The sequence below is a fragment of the Rhincodon typus genome, chromosome 10 (assembly GCF_021869965.1).
Source record: "Rhincodon typus isolate 14 chromosome 10, sRhiTyp1.1, whole genome shotgun sequence".
In the NCBI taxonomy this organism is placed as follows: domain Eukaryota; kingdom Metazoa; phylum Chordata; class Chondrichthyes; order Orectolobiformes; family Rhincodontidae; genus Rhincodon; species Rhincodon typus.
In genome coordinates, this window is record NC_063341.1 from 32,004,628 (window position 1) to 32,027,193 (window position 22,566).

Sequence of the window (22,566 nt, forward strand, 5' to 3'; positions counted from 1 at the left end):
AGCCCTTGAATCCATTCCCTAATCAATTCTGAGTCAGCTAGGGAGGCATCAACAATACTTCAGTGGACAGCTTATTTTTGTTTTTTTTTTTGACCCACCAGGTTCATTAACGTCTTTCACAGAAGGAAATCTGACATCCTTACCAAGTCTGGCCTACATGTGACTCCACACACACACTACAATGTAATAAGACTGTGAGAAATTGAACAGGAGTAGGCCATTCCTCCCCTTGAACCTGCTCCACCACTCAATAGGATCCTGGCTGATCCGACATTCCTCATATCTGCTTTCCTGTGTTTTCCCTGAAACTATTAATTCCCCAACTGATTGAGAATTTATCTATCTCTGCCTTAAATATACACAAGGACTCTTCCCCCACAGCTCTCTGTGGCAAGGAGTTCCAAAGACTCTCAATTCCTTGAAAGAAGAAATTTTTTCTCATCTCAGTTTTAAATTGGCATCCGTTTATTCTGAGAATATGCCCTCTGTCCTGGACTTTCTCATGAGGGGAATTCCTCTCAGCTTTTACCCTGTCAAGTCCCTTCTGAATCCTATATGTTTCAATGAAATCACATTTCATTCTTCTGAACTCCAGTGAATGGAATCCCAACTGGTTTAGCCTTTGCTTGTAAGACAGTCGCTCCATACTGGAATCGTCCTAGCAAACCTTCTCAGAACAATGCTCACTATCGAAGCTGCAACACCAAGAAGCGGGTAACTCAATATCTGGATACCCTGGAAGAAATAAGTGAGATTGGGGATGACACAGCCAGGAAGACAAGCTACAGTAGTCCGGAGTGTGTGTGCATGTGCATGCGTGTGTGCGTGTGTGTGTTGGGAGGGAAGGTTTCTAAGGCACTGCCTCTGTCTCAAGGATGGACATTATTCTAGAACACGCAAAATGAAGTCTCCACTATCTCTAAGTATCCACTAGGAGGTCGATAGGTTTAAATTGGGGCCCTCCTACCTGGTAGAAGGCCCTTCTTTCACAGATGAAGTGCCCACGGGGTCAGGATATGTTTATTAATTAGCCATTTGAGAGGATTCACAGACCTCCCAGTAGGCATCCAAGCTGCCACTTTGACAGGCTTCTCACCTCCCAGCCTGTCCCAAGGGCCTAGGAAATTTCAGCCTTAGTTTTCATTAATTGACATCCCAGCCAATCTCGTTCAGGGACTTAATAATGGCCAGTATATTTTTTTTCATCTTACTAAAAGTCATTATGATGAACTCTGATTCAGGAACAGGGAGGCTAATGACTTGATATTGACAGAAAAAATACCTATCTTTCAGCTGTATCAGCTGTATCAACACTTCCCAGCTGTTCTGATAGTGATTTAAATACTAAAATATTACATATATTTCATACATGTATTAAAAAAAACACTGCATAGAATATTCAGTTATGACATGAGGCCATAAATCTTACATTGTAAACCTGGAATTTCATGTTGAACACCAGATTCTCCAATATCTTCCAATGAATCGGAAAAGTTACGACTTGATCGAGAGATACCACCACTTTCATAGGTGGACCTGGAGTATACAGGAGAAAATAAACTTTTATTAAAACATGAATCACAGTATCGCCACAAGAAAACTTTAATCTTAACCTCATACTGACTATTATGAACTACTCAAGTAAGTAGTTTTTATCCTTGCATTTTTAATTAAATTTGTCTCTCCTAGTTGTGAATGAGCTGCTGTGAACAATGGGGTTAAAGATGAACATTATAGAGGAGTTCTGCACACACCGGATTAAAGAGTTGCAGAGAAATAGGAAAAACCGAATTTAAATGTTTAGGAAGAAACTAAATTAAATTATTGCTAAAACACTTTAACATTTCTAAAAAAAAAATGTAATGTTATGAAAACGAAGGGTAGGAAATCCTGGGGGGCAAAATGCAAATGTGAAAAGGAAAAAAGAATTCCTATATTGTGTAACATCCATTTATATGGCACTTTATCGAATGTGTTCTGAAAATTCAAATACACTACATCTACTGATTCTCCTTTATGAACATTGCTTGCTATATCTTCAAAGAGCTATTGCAAATTTGTCAAAGATGGTTTCCCTTTCACAAAACCATGACTCATTTTGATTGCATTTAAGCATTTCTAAATGTCCTTCTATTTCTTCCTAAATAATGGACTGTAGCATTTCCCCAATGACAGATGTTAAACTAACTGGTCTATAGTTTCTTGTTTCCTGATCCCCTCCCTTCTTGAACAGGGACATCATATTAGCAATTTTTCAATATACTTGAACCATCCTGGCATCCAGTGAGTTCTCGAATATTTTAAACAATGCTTCTGCCATCTCTGCAGCATGTCCTTTTAACCCCCGGATGTAGGGCATCTGGTCCAAGCAACTTGTCTGCCTTTAGGTGAATTAGTTGGTCAAATATTCTGTCCCATATGATAGAGACTGTTACTTTTCTCCCACCAGTACCTGATTTACCTGTTACATTTGGGATGTTTATAGTGTTCTCCAACATGAAGATTGATGGAAAATATTAACTTATCTACCATTTCCATGTTCACCATTATCAATTCCACAGTTGCATCCTGTAAGGGACTCACATTTACTTTAAATACTTTCTTTTTTTTTATACTCATAGAAGCTCCTGCTGTTTGTTTTTATATTCCTTGTCATTTCACTTACAAAGTCCATTTTCTCCCTCTTTTTAGTAATCTGCTACTGCTTCCTAAAAAAACTCCCAATCTTTTGTCCTACCACTAGTTTTTGTCATTTTGTACGCATTGCTTTTTGATTAGATACTTTCCTTGACCACCTTTACTAATGATGGTTCAATCTTCTCATTGAGTCCTCCTTTTTGACTGGAATAAATTTTCGCCAAACAGTATGAAATATATGCTTAAATGTCTGCCACTGCTCATCGACTCACTTTCGCCTTAGTCTATATCCCCAGCCTGCTTTTGGAAAACCATTTCTTCATACCTTTGTGATTGCACTTATTTATGTTGAGGACTTTGGTTTGAGAACTTTGGTTTGAGACCTGAGTTGCTCTCCTTCAAACTAAATTTGAAATTCTATTATGTTGTGATCACTATCCCCTAGAGGATCCTTAACTATGAGATCTCTTAATACAACCTTAGGTTGCTCAATCTAAAATAACCTTTTCTTGGGTAGGTTCTGCAACATAGTGCTCCAAGAAGAAATCTCTGATACACTTTAGAAATTCGTCTTCCATGTCACCCTTCCTTATTTGATTTGACCAGTCAACATGCAAATTAAAATCACCTGTGATAATTGTCGTGCCTATTTTAGTGACTCCAGTATTTCACGATTTATAAAGTGTAAAGTGATGCATTTTGAGAGAACTAACAAGGCAAGGAGTACATGATAAATAACAGGAACCTGAGTAGTACGAAAGATCAGTTGCACCTTGATGTCCTTGTACATAGATCCTTGAAGGCAACAGGGCAGTTAGATAGAGTAGTTAAGAAGACTATGGAAATACTTCCCTTTATTAGTCAAGGCATAAATACAAGAACTGGGAAGTCTTGATGGAATTGCTTAAAACATTAGTTAGGCCACAGCTACAGTACTGTACGTAGTTCTGGTCTGTATACTATAGGAAGGATGTGATTGGACTAGAGTAGGTGCAAAGGAGATTCGCCAGAATTATGTCCTAGGCTGGAAGTTTTCAGCTATGAAGAGAACTACAAAGGAACAGGAGTAGGTCATTAAGCCCCTCAAGCCTTTCCACCATTCAATGAGATCATCGTTGATCTGATAATCTTCAGCTTCACTTTCTTGCTTTTTATCCCATTACCCTTAATTCCCTTATTAATTTAAAATCAGCCTTGAATATACTCAATGATCCAGCCCTGCGGCAAAAAATTCCACAGATTCACAACCCTCTGAGAGAAGAAACTCCCCATCATCTTAAACAAGCAACCCTTATTCTGAGATTACGTCCTCTGGTCTTAGACTCTCGCACAAAGGGAAACAATCTTTCTGCATCTATCCATTCAAATCCTCTAAGATCTTGTACATTTCAGTAAGGTTGCCTCTCAATCTTCTATATTCCAATGAGTACAGGCCTAATCTACTCAACCTCTTCTCATAGGAAAGTCCCTCCATGCCTGGCTTCAGCTTAGATAACCTTCTCCAGACTGCTTCCAGTTCAAGTATATCTTCCTGTTCACAGTATTCCACCTGTGATCTGACTAGCACCTTATATAGTTTTGGCAAGACTCCCCTACTTTTATACTCCATTCCCATGAAATAAAGACCGGCATTCTATTTGCCTTCTCTATTATCCACTGAACTTAGATGCTAGTTTTTTCTGATTTCTTGATATCATGTGGAGTTAATCAAATTTGCAGAAGACCACAATCTATGGTACTGGGGGCCTCTGAAGGAGGCTGAGATAGATCATTCACTTGATACTTACGGCTGAAGATTGTTGCAATTACTTCAATTTTTATCTTTTACACTGATGTGCTAGAGACTTCTATCATGGAGGTTAGAGATACTTGTGGAGCCTCCTATTCCAGTAAGTTGTTTAATTGTCCACTGTGATTCATGACTGGATGTGGTAGGCCTGCAGAGCTTAGACCTGATCTGCCAGTTGTAAAATAATTTAACCCTGTATATCACTTGCTGCTTGTGCTATTTGACACATAAATGTTGTAGTTTCACCAGGTTGGCACCACATTTTTACGTATGCCTGGTACTGTTCCTGCATGCCCTCTTGCACTCTACATTGAACCAAGGCTGAATCCCTAGCTTGATGGTAACAGTAAATTGGGGTCATGAGGTTGCAGACGTTACTTGAGTAAACTTCTACTGCTGCTGATAGCTCACAGTGCCTCATGGATGCATAGTCTTGAGTTGATAGATCTGTTCATACTCAATGCCATTTATTATTGTCATAGTGCGCCACAAAACAATGAAACATAGCTTCATTGTGAAGATACAACTTCCTCTCCACAAGGACTGCGCATGCTCACTCCTATTCATGCTGGCATGGACAGATGCATCTGTCTGGCTTGATGCCTTAAGATTTCATAGGATATGGAGCAACTTTCGAGGATACTCTGGGCAACTCCCTCCCATCTGTACACTACCGTGCCATACCTTAGCTAATTCTGTCCAGCTGGTGCGAACATACCCAGAGATGGTGATGGTGCTGTCTGAGACACTGTGTGTAAAGTATGATTCCATGAGTGATTATTTCAGGCTGTTACTTGTCTGTGAGACAGCTCTCCAATTTTGACACTAGCCCCAGATATTATTAAGGAGCACTTTGCAAGGTAGAGAGGGCTTAGTTTTCCAACATCATTTTTGAGGCTAGGTGGTCTATCTAGTTTTGTTCCTTTGAGACATTTTAATGTTTGATACGACTGAATGGCTTGCTAGGCTATTTCAGAGGGCAGCTGAGAGTCGATCACATGGAGTCAAATGTGCCTAAACCAGGTAAGAAAGACAGATTTGTTTCCCTATTAGTCGATCAGACGGCTTTTTTACTCCAATCGTTTCATGGTCATCGTTAGACTTCTAATTCCAGATTTTATTGAATTCAAATTCCACTGTCTACCATGGTGGGATTTGAACCTGTGTCTGAATCTGGAATCTTTGAATCTGAGAGACTAACCCTAAACCCCCTCCAGCCCAGGTCTCTGGATTACTCATCCAATCACATTACCACTATGCCATCATCTCCTCTCTAATTTAACATGGAACATCGGTTGCATTATAATGTAAGATACAGAAGATAATTATTTTGTTTCTTTTTCTTGTCATTCTTATTTTCAAGGATAGTTTGCTCATTAAAAAATATTTAAGAGGGAAATCTGTTATTATAGCAAGTAGCTAAGGTTAGAAGAGAAACAAGTGATGATTATTAATTGAAGTCTGGACATATAAAGGGGGATCAGCTGGATCTTGGAGAGAGACAGTTGTATTGGTATAGTTGTAAACTCTCTGCAGAAAGAAAATCTATGCCACTTAGCATCTGTTTGGCCTTCTGGGTTAGAATCTATCACCTTTCATAGATTTCCAGATCATGGCACAGTTTAATAAACTTGCTCTTCATCACAACTTCTGCAGCAAGCGCTGCTACAATACTGTGATATTTTAGTCATGACACATGGAGTGAGATTCATTCAATATGCGCAAAATGACTGGCACTTTCACACCTACTTGGAATAAGATGGCTCCAAATAGTCCTTATAACCTTATAAACTTATTTCTAAACTAGGTTATGTGCTAAAACATTACACAACTATATATTAAAAATTAAGATGTACATTAAGGCAGAATGAGAATGTTACCTGGTAAAAGGTCCAGCAAAACTAGCATTCGCAATTGTCTGGTACATCGTACCACTGACGATATGGTCAGATGAGAGTAAGTCCTGAGAAGTGAAAATTTTACTTTGCCTGCTTTGTGTAAAAGCAGTGTCAAATACAACAAGGGGGTGAGGAGTCACATCTTTTCCAGTCTCATCGAACACCTAGAAATGACAGATATACACTAGTATCATTTGAACACTATCAGTTTCATATGATCACAAATGTCAAAAATCAATAAAAAAAATTAACATGGAAATCTAATATAGTTTTCAACTGTATTTTGTGTTTAATTTATTTCCTTTGTTCTCTCCTTTCCTAAAGGAGCTAATCTGTACTTGACTGCAGTTCCTAGGAACCATACAAGTGCGCCACTAAAATCAACATCAATGATGGTACGCTGTTTAAATGGAAGTCACTGAATAACAGTCAAGATCTGCTATGCACAATCATTCTAAATTCATCTGTATGCTTCCTGACCAAGGCCAGTTAATTCAGCTGAGGTTGCTGAAACTTTTCTGATTGATATGATCAAGTATTAAATTTGGCAGTATATGGGTCCACTGAGCCACTAAGTTATACTTTTTCTCTGAAAAGCACTAGCCAGACTACTACAGTGTTCGATAAGCAATAGAGGGACAGGAATGACACATTGCTGCTTCTTACATCAGTGCTTTCACATCTCCCTGGTTTTAGCTTTATTTAAAAAAAAACTTCTCTGTGGAATTCTGTATACTTTGAAAGAAATGACTTGTGGAAAGCAATAGCCACAAACAAATAATGGAGCTGTAAGTGTAGGTAAGTAACAGTGGAGTTTTGTTCAAATGTCTGTGGTGTTAAAGCAAAAGCTTGCTGAATTTTGCCTCAGCTGATTAACTAAGTGAAATAAAATGGTTCAAGCCAGTTTATAAATGATTTGTGGAAAAATTAAAGTTGACTCACTAAATAAACTTTTCATGTTCAGTGCTTTATATGAAGCTACATGGAGTGTTCAGTCATACAAACAAAATTAAACTGCAAATAATTCTTTTCAGTGATAACGTTTATTTTAATTTCACCAATATTTTTCTTCCTGCCTCCTGGTAACATTTACAACGTTAGATGGAGGTAGGTAGGAGAAGTGATATAAGGAAACAAAATGGATATGTAAGGGCAATGAAGCGACTAATTGCATTAATTAGGGAAAATATTTTCATTTATGATAAATTCAACATATTTTTGATACAGTGCATTCTTTAATTTGTCAAACTTCTAACTGCAACAGTCATTAAGGTTCTCCAGACTTCATAAAGATGCAATTTCTTGAAACGAAGGACAACACTCCTCTATGCAATCTAATTTAAATTCATAAACAGTATAATTGCTCAGTTATTTCTATCACTATATTTTCTTGAATTTTAAAAAAAGTAGATTGCACTAGCAAAGCTGCCCCTCCATATTTTCCTAGCTTCCTATCCCTCCTAATTGAATTCTTGAATAGTCAGGTCCTAGACTTACTCATCATGAGCCAAAACACTGAAATTGATCCAGATCACACAAATTTGGGGAAGGCTTGGACACTATCTGGCAATAAATGGGCATTGTCTGGGGAAGTGTGGAAGAGTAGACATGGCAGAATGTCTTTATTGTATGTGGAGCAGTGGAGGAGATGGCTAGGCAGCTGCTTCAAAGGGAATTTGGTATAAAGGATATGATCAGTGCCATTGAAGTTTTAGTCCTGAGGGTATAAATAAGGACACTGGGCAGCAGAGGGTGTAGTAACAGCAAAAGGAGAGAGTTGGATGTTACAGGATAGTTGTTGTAGAGTAATGGGAAATATTGGAAGATTTCATGGTGAAAGGCAGGGTGCAAGTGGCCTGAAGAATGAGAGGGGTCAGACTTACAAACAGCTTTGATACATTCACAGTTAGGGGCTCAACGGGAATGTAGGAATGCCAAGAAAACAAAGCTGAGATCAGTGGAAGTGAGGAAAGATTCCTGGATAATGGAAGAGGAATGACAATACCATGGGGATGAATGTAGAGTTTGCACCCACCAAGGTGAACAATGCTAATGAGTGGTGCTAGTGAATGTCAAATCAGTTCATTCTCTGAAGGTTTGAAGAGGCCATCATCAAAAATGTTGGTGGCACTGGAAATGGTGGAGCAGAGGTAAGAGGGGCTTTGAAAATCTGACACCCTGCTACTGGTCTGGGAATGCCAACTCCTGTAGTGGGCATTCTTTTCTTGCAGACAGAGAAAATATGATTGAGTATCATCTCAATCGGTGCATGAGCAATTCTTGAACACGGACACCCATGACAGCTGCTGATCCTTCCCCAGTTAAGGGATTAGCAATGGCACTGTCCTGCAACTGGCAGAAAATTGACAGCATGTTGTCACTTATTCAGTGCACATATCAAAAATTGGTAAAGGATCCCACATTCAATCCTTCTATCCGACATGATGTTCAATAGACTCTGCATTTGTACAGTTAGACTGAGGGATACCCCTGTGAATATCAGTTTGTAGTAAAATGACAGTGTTACTCAGCCTTGTGTAGCACAAAAGATCATTCACCCTTTTGCTGTGCTGCAGCCAAGTTCACCTCTGTGCCCCTGCTGCCATTGCTGAGGAACAGGAGCACCAGCTTTTCCTGGATCGCCTCAAGGAGAACCTACAGCAACATGTTGCTGAACCATGGGCTACTCTCTGTCTGGTCAGGGACATTTCTGAAGAGGATAGGGCAAACACCACAGGCTGCCCAATCCTTCATTCTTGAAGTAAGTGTCCAGCTACGTATCAAAAATGGTGAACTCATTAGGTCCTATTGGGGTCAAGACCTATTCCACAAGATTCACCATTCTGCATGCTCATATATTTGTAATGAACTGAGAATCATGCAATTGTGCAAGAAAAACCAATCTGCCCTGAGCGGTAGTGACTTCCAATTCTGCACCCAACACTAAACTTAAACTGCTTAATGGAAGATCCCAGCCAAAGTTTTTCAACGCTGAACAAGCAATGAGAGGATTTTTCATAACTTTTTAAAAAAGAATAAATATTTATTAATCCACACCCAAAATGCATTTACAACATCCACTCATGCATACGTGCACACACAAAAATGACAAATTTTTTAGTGAAAACCTATTGGGTTCTTCACATGGGTATAGGAATTCGCTACCTAATGATGGATTAGTGATTGCCATTGTCAGGGAGAAAATTTAGTATGACATGAGTTAACCTTTAAATCCATTTGAAGTTCCAGCTAGGATTAGATTAAGAGTTATGGATAACTTCATAAGCAATAATCATGTAAATTATTTAAGATTAATTCGCATTTACTTGAGTCAAGAAAGTAGTCAGGTCAAAAGTTAGTTAAACTGCATAAGCACGCTCAGAGGCCGACGCAGCAAAAAGACAGAATTTCCACAGAAATGCAATGTGGTTGAAACACCATTAACACAAAGGCCTTATTTGGAAATGGAATGTGAGAATGGCCTTGTACATGCCAAGAAAGACCAAGTAATAGGGTTTAGTCAAGATTGGGAATGAAGCATAAGCTTCGGAGAGGAGACAGGTTGACACCTGGGCAGATAGGAAGTGGTGACACCAGGGGTAACAGGCTCAATACTAAAGTGGGCCCAGGTCCACTTCCGCCACCACAAGTCAATGCTGTGATTGCCATGCTAATGCTGATCGCGTAATATGGAACATTGCAGTGACTGCACATACAGCTTAAAGGGAATGCTCCTCATAACATTTAAGAAGTATTTGATCTAGATTTGCGCTAGCGATGCCAAAGCATACAAGGCCATGGGCCAAGTGCTGGAAAATGGAATTAGAACAGTTGGGTGCTCGTTTTTGAATAGCATAGACTTGATGGGCCAAAGGGCCTTTTTCTGCGTTGTAAATCTCTATGACTCTATGAGATACACAGAGACTGGGGTATATACAGGTACAAGCATAATTCATTGAATGTGTCAGGATAGGTTGGCAGCATGAAGTACAAACGCAAGTGGGTTATGTTAAGATGGAAAATACTCTGGTTTCTTCACGTGCAGTATTCAGTCCAGTTTTGGGTAAATACTTGAGGAAAATGTGAACATTAGTATGTTGACCAAATTAATTGATTAATTCATATTATGAGAATAACATAGATTGTTTTTATTCATTAATTTAATGTATGCATCAATAGCTAGGCCAGCATTTATTGCGAATCCCTAATTGCCCAGAGGGCAGTTAAGAATCAACCACATTGCTGTGGGTCTGGAGTCACATGTAGGCTAGACCAGGTATGGACAGCTGGTTCCTTCCCTAAATAAAGGAGGTTAGTGAACCAGTTGGGATTTTCCAACAATTGGCAATGGTTTCATGGTCATCATTAGACTCTTAATTCCAGACTTTCTTTTAAAATTGTATTCAAATTCTATTATCCGTCTTGGCAGGAATCAAACCGAGGTACCCAGAATATTACCTGGGTCTCTGGATTAATAGCCTAGCAATAATACCACTACGCCATTGCCTTCCCAAATGGCTCCAGGATCAGAAACTTCGGTTACAGCTTGTTGAAAGTCGGTGAATTTATCTTGAAGAAGATAAAATTGAAAAATGATTTAAATTGAAAAGGGGTATCCAAAATCATAAGGATATGGACAGAGTACAGTGAGAAAATTCGTTCTCGTTGGAGGAAAGCTCAAGAACAAGCAGGCATAGATTGAAGGTAACTAACAAAAGTAATGGAGATGTATGGAAAAACTTTTTCATGTAGAGTGATTGGAATCTAGAATGTACAGTCTGAGAATGTGTTAAAAACAAGTTCTATTGAGGCATTTTAGAGGGAATTGGATTATTATCTCAAAATGAATAAAGTGCTTGGCTATGGAAAGAAAACCACAAGATGGCATTAGGTAAATTATGCTTCAGAGAATCAGCAAAGACACAACAGCCCAAATAATGCCCTTCTGTATTGTCACCACTCTTTGATTGAGTGTTTTTGCCTTTCCAGTGATGATGGGGTGACAGGGAGATAAAGAAAATGCTCAGCACCTACTAGGAGCTTCCAAATGGCACAATTAAGATTGAAAAAGTTTGAGGTACAAATTTGAAAATTGACATTTCTAACAATTTGGGATATTCACCACATAAAGCTGTACCTGTACAGGGTATTTTCCTCCTGCAATGTAGTTTTTATCCAGGATCTTCTCTCCTTGTAAATTCACTCTTTGACGACTAGTTGACCCCATAAAATTAAAAGAGCTTTTCTGGCTGTGTCTGCTGAAGTTCCCTACACTTTGATGACTAAGAAATTTCTTCATGCTTCCTCCTATTTTGGATGACCTACAATTTCAAGTAAACAGAAATTACTTGAGCTTCAAACATACTGTAATCTTTTGGTACCAGCATTTACTATATGAAAACTCATTTGAAGCAAACCATTCTAATATGATATATTAATAGTGCAATAACCTTGGTTTGTCATTTACTTCCGTTATTATCACCAATACTGACAAAACTATATTCACAAGTATTGCTGTTATTAGGCTCAAAATGCTTTCTCCAGGCACAATGCTGGTTTGACAGGCCAAAATCTACATTTCTACCGTTGATCAGCTTTCATAGTATAAACTTGTCAGAGGGTAACACATATTCTTCAACAAGAACATTTCAAGGCCAGTTCACCACAATGTCCCGAGGAATTGACAGCAACAATGTATTACAGCACATGGACCTCCTGCAAAGGGAGACTATTAACCACATTGAATCTTCTAGGGTCAGGTCTATAAATGCTTATTTAGTGAGTTCCTTGCATGAATAATATCTCCCATTAGGAGCTTACTATTTGAGGAAGTATAATATCCAGACTGCTGCAAAATTTGGAATGTCTACAGCAGTAGTTGAATGGGGAAGAATTTCTGGAGAAAGAATTTTATGCTTTCTGAGAAATGGTCCATAATCTTTGCAGAGCATTATGGTTCATTAATTCTGATGAAGGATATGTTGCAGAGGGATGTGGTTATTGTATATAAGGGCACCAATCATAAAATGCAAAAGAGGATAAGATATTATATGCCACTGATATTTTAACCATTCAGTGGACTTTGCAGCAACTAAAGGAAAAACTAAAAGAAAATGACCTCAAGAAAGTCAGGGGGCAGAGCTAAGTATGGTGGCCATCACCAAGGAAAAGGTGCTAGTAAAACTTATTGGCCTGAAGGTGGATAAATCACCTGGACCAGATGGACTACAGCCCAGAGTGCTAAAGCAGATAGCTGAAGAGATAGTGGGAGCATTAGTGGTGGTCTTTTAGGAATCGCTAGAGTCAGGGAGGGTCCCAGAGGACTGGAAAATCGCTAACGTGACATCGCTGTTTAAAAAGGGAGTAAGGCAAAAGATGGAAAATTACAGGCCGATTAGCCTAACCTCAGTCGTGGGTAAGATTTTGGAGTCCATTGTAAAGGATGAGATTTCTGAATATTTGGAAGTGTGTGGTAAAGTAGAGCAAAGTCAGCATGTTTTCCTCAAGGGGAGGTCATGCCTGACAAATCTGCTAGAATTCTTCGAGGAAGTAACGAGCAGGGTAGACCAAGGAGAGCCAACAGATGCTATCTAACTGGACTGGAAGAAGGCCTTTGACAAGGTGCTGCACAGGAGGCTGCTGAGTAAGATAAGGGCCGATGGTGTTAGAGGCAAGGTGCTAGCATGGATAGAAGATTGGCTGTCTGGCAGAAAGCAGAGAGTGGGGATAAAAGGGTCTTTCTCAGGATGGCAGCCGGTGACAAGTGGTGTTCCTTTCGAGTCAGTGTTGGAACCACAACTTTTCACTTTATACATTAATGTTCTAGATGAAGGAAATTCTGGCCATTCTGGATACGTTTGCAGATGATACAAAGATAGGTGGAGGGACAGGTAGTATTGAGGAGGTGGGGAGGCTGCAGAAGGACTTGGACAGGTTAGGAGAGTGGGCAAAGAAGTGGCAGATGGAGTACAATGTGAGAAAGTGTGAGGTCATGCACTTTGGTAAGAAGAATAAAAGCATGGACTATTTTCTAAATGGGGAAAATATTCAGGGTCTGAAGTGCAAAGAGACTTGGGAGTTCTAGTCCAGGATTCTCTCAAGGTAAACTTGCAGGTTGAGTCAGTAGTCTGGAAGGCAGATGCAATGTTAGCATTTGTTTTGAAAGGACTTGAATATAAAAGCAGGGATGTACTACTGAGGCTTTATAAGGCTCTGGTCAGGCCACATTTGGAGTACTGTGTGCAGTTTTGGGCCCAATATCTCAGGAAGGATGTACTGGCCCTAGAGCGGGTTCAGAGGAGGTTCACGAGAATGGTCCCAGGAATGGAAAGCTTAACACATGAGGAACATTTGAGGACTCTGGGACTATACTCATTGGAGTTTAGAAGGATGGGGTGGCGGGATCTAATTGAAACTTACAGAATACTGAATGGCCTGGACAGAGTGGATGTTGGGAAGATGCTTCCATTGGTAGGAGAGACTAGGACCCAAGAGCACAGCCTTAGAGTAAAGGGAAGACCTTTCAGAATGGAGATAAGGAGAAACTTCTTCAGCCAGAGAGTGGTGAATCTATGGAATTCACTGCCACAGAAGGCTGTGGTGGCCAGGTCATTGAGCACATTTAAGACTGAGATAGATAGGTTCTTGATTATCAAGGGGATCAAGGGTTACAGGGAGAAAGTGGGAGAATGGGGTTGAGGAACTTACCAGCCATAATTGAATGGCGGAGCAGACTGGATGAGCCAAATGGCCTAATTTCTGCTCCTATGTCTTATGTCTTATGATCTTACCAATCAAGTAATGTATAATTACCTATCTTAAAATTATATGGAAAGTTGATCAAAATTAATGCTCCAAAGTTTTGTCTACCTTACATTTTCTTATAGTCCACTGAGTGCTTACAATACTTGTCCAGCTTGTAGTGAAAACCATTTTGCAAATAATTTATATCTGTAAAATACATCTACTCATATTCTCAAAGGGCTACATCATAAAAATTCTTACACTTGAATTGTCCTACAAAATCCATGGACATATCATCATGCTGGGCTATATGTCAGCCATTGAGTCACATTACATGTGCTACTGACATTTATAACATCTCAACATTTTGAGCCAAAATATTGCACATCTGTTGAAAGTAAATGCAGATGAAAAGGTGCCTGCAGTGACTGTAACAAGGTCAGCCAGGTGAACCTCATAGAATTTGGGCTTCCTGATTGGGGCTGTTAATCTGGTCCAATCAGGGAGCCCTGACTGACAGATATAAACAGGAGTGGCAGAGCTTCTAGTCACTCTGACAGCTGGCTCTGAAGAAGCTGTATCAATGTTGAGGGTGCTTCATGTAGAAATAAATGGTGATGGGATACTGGCCTCTGTGGAGTTATTTCAGTGTCAAAATAGGCTAAATCATTCAATGGCCATCCTTAAGATGCAGCAGAGCATTGAGCTGAGGATATATGATCTGTGAAGGGTTAGAGAGGGTGATTTGTGTTTACCTATTATGTTCCTTGTCTGTGGGAATGGATGTAAACAAAGTACCTTTTTATTTTAAAAGCTGAAAAGATTGCAATGCTGTAAATCAGGTACAAAAACAGAAATTGCTGGAAAAGAAGAGAAATCAGAGTTAACATTTTGGGTCTGGTGATCCTTCCTCAGAACTGATGGTAGCTAGGACAATGTTGGTTTTTATGCAGAGGTTGGGTGGGAGGAGGGGGTAAGGAGAAAACAATAAATGAATGTGGATAAAGCCTAAAGAGAGAGAACAGTTGTACAGCCAAAGGAATGGAAAATGATCTGGCTAGGAGGGTGAATAACTGTCAATGGAGACTGTTTATGGCTAACAATGGGTTGTGTATAATAGTAGACCATCTGATCACAAGGCCTGGTGTGTGGACGTGGGGCTAGAACATAGGAGAGTTCAAGCCCTAACATTATTAATTATCAATATGGAGTCCAGAAGGCTGCAGGGTCCCCCAGGGGAAAATGAAATGTTGTCTTCCAGCCCAGCAGCAAGACTGAGACAGAGATGTTGGCCAGGGAACTGGGGGATGCATTGAAGTAGCAGGCAACTGGAAGCCCAGGGTCTTTTTTTGCAGGCAGAACATAGGTGTTCTGTAAAGCTGTCACCCAGTCTACACTTTGTTTCCCCAATGTAGAAGAGACCACATTGTTGGCAGCGAATGCAGTTGATTTGATTGTGTGAAGTGCAGGTAAAGATCAAAAAAGGTATAATTACCCATCTTAAAATTATATGGAAAGTTGACCAAAAATAATGCTCTAAAGAAAGTTTTCTCTATCTCATATTTTCTTATAGTCCACTAAATGCCTACAATACTTTTCCAGATTGTAGTGAAAAACATTTTGCAAGTAATTTATATTTGTAAAATATATCCACTGGAAGGTATGTTTGGGACCTTGGATACTGAAGATGGAGGAGGTAAATAGGCAAGTGTTACACCTTCAGCAACTGCAGGGGAAGGTGCTGTGGGATTGTGGGGGAAAGAGTAGACCAGGGTGTCCTGGTGGGAATGGTCCCTGCGGAATGCAGACAAAGGAGGGGAGGGGAATATGTGTTTGGTGGTGGTATCTCACTGGATGTGGCAGAAATGGTGGCTAAAGATTTTCTGGATGTGGATGCTGGTGGGAAAGGACAAGGGGAACCCTATCGCTGTTGCGGGAAGGAAGAGAGGGTGTGAGGGTCTAAGTGCGGGATATGGGTTGAACCCAGTTAAGGGCCCTGTCAACAACGGGCTGGGGTATCCTTGGTTGAGGAAGAAGGTGGACATTTCGGAGACTGCCTTGTAAATGTTGGCATCATCAGAACATATGTGATGGAAACAGACAAACTGGGAGAATGGAATAGAGTCTTTACAGGAAGCACGGTGCGAGGATGTATAGTCCAGCTAACTGTGGGAGTCAGTTGGTTTATAATGGATATTAGTGGCCAGTCTATCCCCAGAAGTAGAAACAGATATCAAGGAGGGGAAGGGAGAAGTCAGAATTGGATCAGATGAAAGTGAGGCCGGGGTGTTGCAAAGGCTGAGCGCCAGCTCTCAGATACCTCCTCTTAACTCCTTCTGGACCATGACCCCACCATGGAAATATCTGCTTCCTGTGGGAGAGAATTCCACAGGTTCACAACTCTGAGTGAAGACATTCTTCCTCATCTCATTCCTGAATCGCTTGCCCCTTATTCTTTGACTGTGACCCTCTGTCCTGGACTTCCCCAACATTGGGAACATTCTTCCCGCATCTAGCCTGTCCGGTCGCATGTGGATTTTATGTGTATCTATGAGATCCCCACCTCATTCTTCTAAAATCCAGTTCATTAGATATATTCAGGAGGGAGCTGGATGTGGCCCTTGCGGCTAAAGGGATCAAGGGGTATGGGGAGTGGGTGGGAATGGGATACTGACACTGCATGATCAGCCATGATCGTATTGAATGGTGATGCAGGCTTGAAGGGCCGAATGGCCTACTCCTGCATCTATTTTCTATGTTTAAAAGGTCGGAGGTGTCTAATTATGTATCACTGCATTACGAATGCCACCTGCTGAGTTAGCGACTAGGTCGAAAGGAAATAACAAAAATCTCCAAAGTTCCTAAACTTATCAGCTCTGATGCTTCGGCATCAGTTGTGTCGCATCAGAGACGTGTCCGTATCTGGGTAGCGCTAGGTGAAGTAGCCGTGTCCTGCCGAGATGGTTAACCTGATCATGAAAGTCAACAAAGGTGTCCCAGCAGGAGATTCTCCGTACGTTCCAGAAAGAGAGCCACTAAATTCGCAAAACTCACGTCAATGAGGCAGCTTGTTTCTTCATTGTGATTTTCCGGTGACTCCAATAGTTTTGCTGGACCGGGTAGAAACAGGATGGATGTAAAGTGCCCGCTGGTCCTGAAAGCCGCTTGCTCCGTTCCTAAGAGACGGCGCTGTTGTCAGGGGCAGGGCCGTTACCAGGAGATACGACTCAGTGCCTGACCTTGTAAGAAACCGAGATGTGATTGGTCACTTTTCAAAGAAAATACTCTTACTCTTATTGTAACCTTAAACAAGCATTTTAAAAACAATTTTGACTCCAGACTAGAAAATCTGTTTGCAAATAGGCATAGGGATGAAGCTGGGCCAGGATAATATTAGTTTACAGATGTGAGAAGCCGGTTATTATCCAATCCAATCAGCGAACTCGTTAGATGGCGGGCCGCTGAGTGCATCCGGGTCGAGGCATGACCTCAATCTCCGACCCGAAGTTAGAAAATGGCGGAGGTAAGGCGGACCCGTCACTAGACTGATCTATTCACAAAACATCAAAAGTTAATTTTGAAATCTTATTTTTAATGTTTGCTCTCAAACTTTATCTTCATTAATCGTGAATTCAAATCAAGTATTTTTAAAAAAGAAATATAGAATTTTAAAGAGGAAACATTCAAGTGATAAACTTTTTCTGCGTTTTTCCTCTTTGCCTTAAAATTATTAAGTTGTGGAAATGTTGGGCGCTGTGCCGGAGTCTGGTTCGCGGCGCGCTTTTTCTTCCCCTGTTGAAGTTCCGTCCATATCCGCTAGGCCTTATTTGGCTATTTTTCCTCGAGGAATTTATTTTATAAGAAGGACGAACATTTTTTTTTCCCTTGAAACAAATTCCACTTTAGAAAATGCAATACTTATGAAATTTTCTTTGAAGTTTCAGTAGTTTCTCTGAACTTTGTGCCTCAGAGGCTGATTAGAATTTCCGCCAAACTCTAGCTTCATAAAAAAGCAAACTTTTCCATCACCCCCGCCTCTACACCCGCAGTCAGGCGTCAAACTTTTTCCTTTGTATATTTATATTGTTTTGAAACAATTTTGAGAGGGGAGCGATTTATAAATACAAATAAAACATGATAGCTATTTTGTTAAGGTTTCCAGTGTTGTTTTCTCTCTAAGAAATAAAACGCATTGTGTTTTGCTGTGGGCAAAATAGTCTTGGTTTTTTTCAAAATGTTTTCAATAGTGAATTTTTAAGTTTCTTTTTTCCAATTACAGCCTTCCATAGGATGCTCGAGCCCAGGTACAGTAAATGCAAACTTTCTTTAAGGTCTGTATTTATGACTTATGAAGATTTTAGTCTTGTTACAATACGGAAATAGTGCTCTAAATTACAATTATCTTAAAATATATGACTTTTTTAAAAACGTGCCAGAAAAAGTAACTCTATTCCTATAAACCTAAAAATGCATGTTTCCAAAAGCAGGTTTGCCTTTGCATATGACATACAAGGTGACGTTAAATTCACTGCAAATTCCGTCTATTACCTGAGCTGGCAGAGTCATATACTTATGGTTTGCTGAATCAATTCTAGATAAGAAGGCAAAAACTAAAATTGTAAATCTGTTAAATATTCAGGAAGTCTGTAATGGTATTGAGGGTGATTGGTAGTTATGCTGAGTTGTGAAGATGTTACATAATCTATTTCTTTCTCTCTTTAAAATATACCTTCTACAGGTGGTTCAGCAGGCTCGGAAGACCATGATTTTGATCCATCTGTTGATATGCTTGTACATGATTTTGATGACGAACGAACACTTGAGGAAGAGGAAATGATGGAAGGTGACAACAGTTTCAGCTCTGAAATTGCAGATCTTGCAAGGGTAAGTGATAACTAATTGTTTCTTTATTTAAAATTATATGGTGTATTACTAATCCTCTAATTATGCAAGAGTGCAGATTTAATGCATAGAATGAATGACCTTCTCCTTTCCCAATTCTCCTAATATTACGTATGTGAAGAGTGGGAAAATAATTTTAACCATAAGACAAGTAATCGTGTCCTCATCATTTGTTTAACAATGGTGTCACCTTACGGTGCTAAGCCAGGCGTTTTTTTTTCTTTCTTTTTTTTTTCCCCCTCTTGCAGACTTCAGGGATCTTATTTTTCTTTTGGGAAACTCTGTAATTTACCTATCTATTTAATTTGTGTTATATTGAACATTTTGGCCTTTGACTTTCCAGTCAAAAGCAGTAACCATTTAAATTTAACTTGAAAATTATGGTTATGTTTGATCAGTGTATTATTTTAATCCATGTGTTGTTGCTTTCTGTTTTCCTGGTGGTCAAAATTGTCACTTATTCTCTTGAATATAAATGTTTGCTCTTACTCTGTGCATGTCAGTAAATTCAGTTAAATAATTTCTTAACATTTAAAGTTGAAGAAAATTACAGGAAAATCACTTTTCTAAATAATTTCATTTTACCTCTTGTTTGCTATAATAACAGTTTAAATATTTACAGGATATGCATTATAATTTATAGTTCTTTTATCACATGGAGTTGTTATTGCAGGAATCTACATAAAAAATTGAAATAAATATTCAAGTACATTAAAATCATGATATTCTGACTAAAGAAACCCCTATGTAACCCCGTTTCGACAGCACATTTGTAGGCAAAACAAAATGATAACAGTGTAGCAGATGGGGGTAACGTTTTCTTTGTTTTTCATTAGGTTCACACTTCACAAAGGTCTGATCTTGCCCAGTTAAAGACAATCAAAAATGTTGCAAGATAACTCTGGAAAAGCTCTTATTCTTTTGCTTCCTGGCCTGCTGTCTTTGAGCAAATGTGATGCAGTCAAACATAACAGTAGCTTGGACGTAGTGTTGGGAGAAAAAGAGCATTTTTTCCCTTCACACTATAACTTAAAAATGGTGTGTCAACTTCTCTGTCTCTCGTTGGGAGCACTTTTGACTTTTCACATGTTTAGCCATTCTTGCAGGGCTTGAACTTCCTCTCAAAAGTTAGATATCCATATTGAATGATGGATTGCCCATGATTTTTGTGCTCCATAGCATATTTCTGCATTGATTGTCCTTAGAAAAACGTAAGTGAATTTGGATGATCTGGAGTTAACCAGCCTGGAATTTTAGCTTATTGTGAGCATCCATCTGTTGGATTTCTTTATTCTCCCAGGGAAATGGCTGTCAGTTCAGCCATAGCCAGAGTCTGAACTTGACACACTGTAGTTTCACTCTAAATGAATATTAATTTGGAAAAGTACCTTGTTCATATTTCTTCCATATATAAAATAATCAGTTTACCAGTTACATCAATAGCCTCAATTAAACAGAGCTGCAAGATTACTGGATCACGTGGTTATGACAGGGAGGCAAGCCAAAGCAGCCCTTCTAAGTTTGTATATACAAGGCAGTAAAGTTAAACCTTCAAAGATTCCCTAATAGTTCCTAACTGGACTTTTGAATAACCACGCCCAGACTTTGTGAATAATTAATTTCCAGACGAGGCTTTGTATCCTAAAAGACTTAACAGTTTATTAATTACATTCCAACACTAGCATAGAGAAAATTAAGAAAATTAAACAGCACGGTAAGGTGATTCACGCTTATGCTTTAGACCCGGAACATTTGCTTTTAGCTTCATTCTCACAAAAGACAGACAGGTAAGCCCAGTTGAGGGATAAATAAATTGGCCAGATTACTTAAATATCCTTCACTATGCATAGTACACATGTATAAATATGGGTTCTTTGGCTGTTTTTCCTGAAACATTGGTCGGCGTCACCTTCTCATTTCACCCAAACATAAGGCAGTAATACTTCTTACAGAGCTTTTCTGTCCCACCTTCTCAGACCTGGTGTGTCAGCAGTAGCCCAGAACCATCTGACAGAAAACATGGTTCAAAAAAACTTGAATTCTGGTTCCATCTTGACAGATTTATCAACTTACACGCTTTATGGTAGAGTCCGGGGGAGTGTTCTTGAACAAAGAGACCTTGGGGTGCAGATTCGTAGTTCCTTGAAAGTGGAGTCACAGGTAGACAGGGTCGTGAAGGTGGTGTTTGGTACGCTTGCCTTTATTGGTCGGTACATTGAGTATAGGAGTTGGGATGTCATGTTACGTGTGCAGGACTTTGGTTAAGCCACTTCCTAAATAGTGCTTTCAGTTCTGGTCTCCCTGCTGTTGTTACTAAACTTGAAAGGGTTCAGAAAAGATTTACAAGGATGTTGCCAGAGTTGGAGAGTTTGAGCTATAGGGAAAGGATGAATAGGCTGGGATGATTTTCGCTGGAACATTGGAGGTTGAAGGCTGATCTTATAGAGGTTTATAAAACCATGAGGGTCATGGATAGGATAAATGACCAAGGTGTTTTCCACAGGGTAGGGGAGTCCAGAACTAGAGGGCATAAGTTTAAGGTGAGAGGGGAAAGATTTAAAAGGTACCTAAGGGACAACTTTTTCACGCAGAGCGTGGTGTATGTGTAGAATGAGCTGCCAGAGGAAGTGGTGGAGGCTGGTACAATTACACCATTTAAAAGGCATTTGGATGGGTACATGAATAGAAAGGTTTTAGAGGGATATGGGCCAAATGCTGACAAATGAGACTAGATCAATTTAGAATATGTACTTCACATGGATGAGTTGGACCGAAGGGTCTGTTTCCATGTTGTGTAACTCTTTGACTCTCTCCAAGGCTGCAGTCGCCATTCAAATCTGCCATCTGTTAGAATATAGGATCTCCTTCGGGTATCGACCTTGTTAGACAACTTCTATCCGTATTGCCCTTAACAGGAAGGTCATTGTGTCTGTTAAAACTTTTAATCAGGGCTGAGCCTTCAGTTAGCCTCCAGGCCTGGCCTCAAGCAAAGCTTGTCTAGTTCTGTTTTTTCCTTTTTTAACCCAAGCTATCCCAAAGTACATCAGTCATTTCCAACCTATAATTCAAAATTGATAAAATGAAAGAAAATCACTAATAATCTAAGTCTCCATTACCTTTATTTCTAAAGTGAAGGAATAATGGCACGGTGGCTCAGTGGTTAGCACTGCTGCCTCGCAGTGCCTGGGACCCGGGTTCAACTCCACCCTCGGGCAGCTGTCTGTGTGGAGTTTGCACGTTCTCCCCGTGTCTGCGTGGGTTTCCTCCAGGTGTTCCGGTTTCCTCCCACAGTCCAAAGATGTGCAGGCTAGGCGAATTGGCTATGCTAAATTGCCCGTAGTGTTCAGGGATGTGTAGATTAGGTGAGTTGTAAGGGGATGGGCCTGGGTGGGATGCTGTGAGAGTCGGTGTGGACCTGTTGGGCTGAAGGGCCTGTTTCCATACTGCAGGGATTCTATGAATGATCAAATTGTCATAGTACTGACTAGAATTTATGAATATACAATACAGTAGGTAGAGAATAATTAAAAAAGGTAAAGTTGCCATAGTCCTACTGGACCATATGGCTGCTGTCTTTAGAGATAGATGACTGATGGT

The 22,566-nt window shown here is 39.8% G+C and overlaps 2 protein-coding genes across 4 annotated transcripts in view; one reads left to right on the plus strand and one right to left on the minus strand.

Moving 5' to 3' along the window:
- Nucleotides 1–17,262, minus strand: part of dnai4 (dynein axonemal intermediate chain 4) — a 138,201-nt gene extending 120,939 nt beyond the window's left edge. Inside the window, exons 1-4 of the mRNA XM_048602428.1 lie at nt 17,122–17,262; nt 11,462–11,645; nt 6,307–6,488; nt 1,430–1,536 (exon numbers count right to left, since the gene is read on the minus strand). Of these exons, the coding sequence (XP_048458385.1) occupies nt 1,430–1,536; nt 6,307–6,488; nt 11,462–11,645; nt 17,122–17,147 (499 nt within the window). The 5' untranslated portion in view covers nt 17,148–17,262. The remainder of the gene's footprint in view (nt 1–1,429; nt 1,537–6,306; nt 6,489–11,461; nt 11,646–17,121) is intronic.
- Nucleotides 17,263–17,549: 287 nt separating this feature from the next.
- Nucleotides 17,550–22,566, plus strand: part of LOC109930343 (mesoderm induction early response protein 1-like) — a 55,507-nt gene continuing 50,490 nt past the window's right edge. For 2 of the 3 annotated variants that reach the window (XM_048602423.1, XM_048602424.1), the window contains exons 1-3: nt 17,550–17,590; nt 18,347–18,371; nt 18,806–18,951. In XM_048602423.1, coding sequence (XP_048458380.1) covers nt 17,582–17,590; nt 18,347–18,371; nt 18,806–18,951 — 180 coding nt within the window. In that variant the 5' untranslated portion in view covers nt 17,550–17,581. Of the gene's footprint in view, nt 17,591–18,346; nt 18,399–18,805; nt 18,952–22,566 lie in introns of all 3 variants that reach the window. The other variant, XM_048602425.1, reaches the window with a different exon arrangement.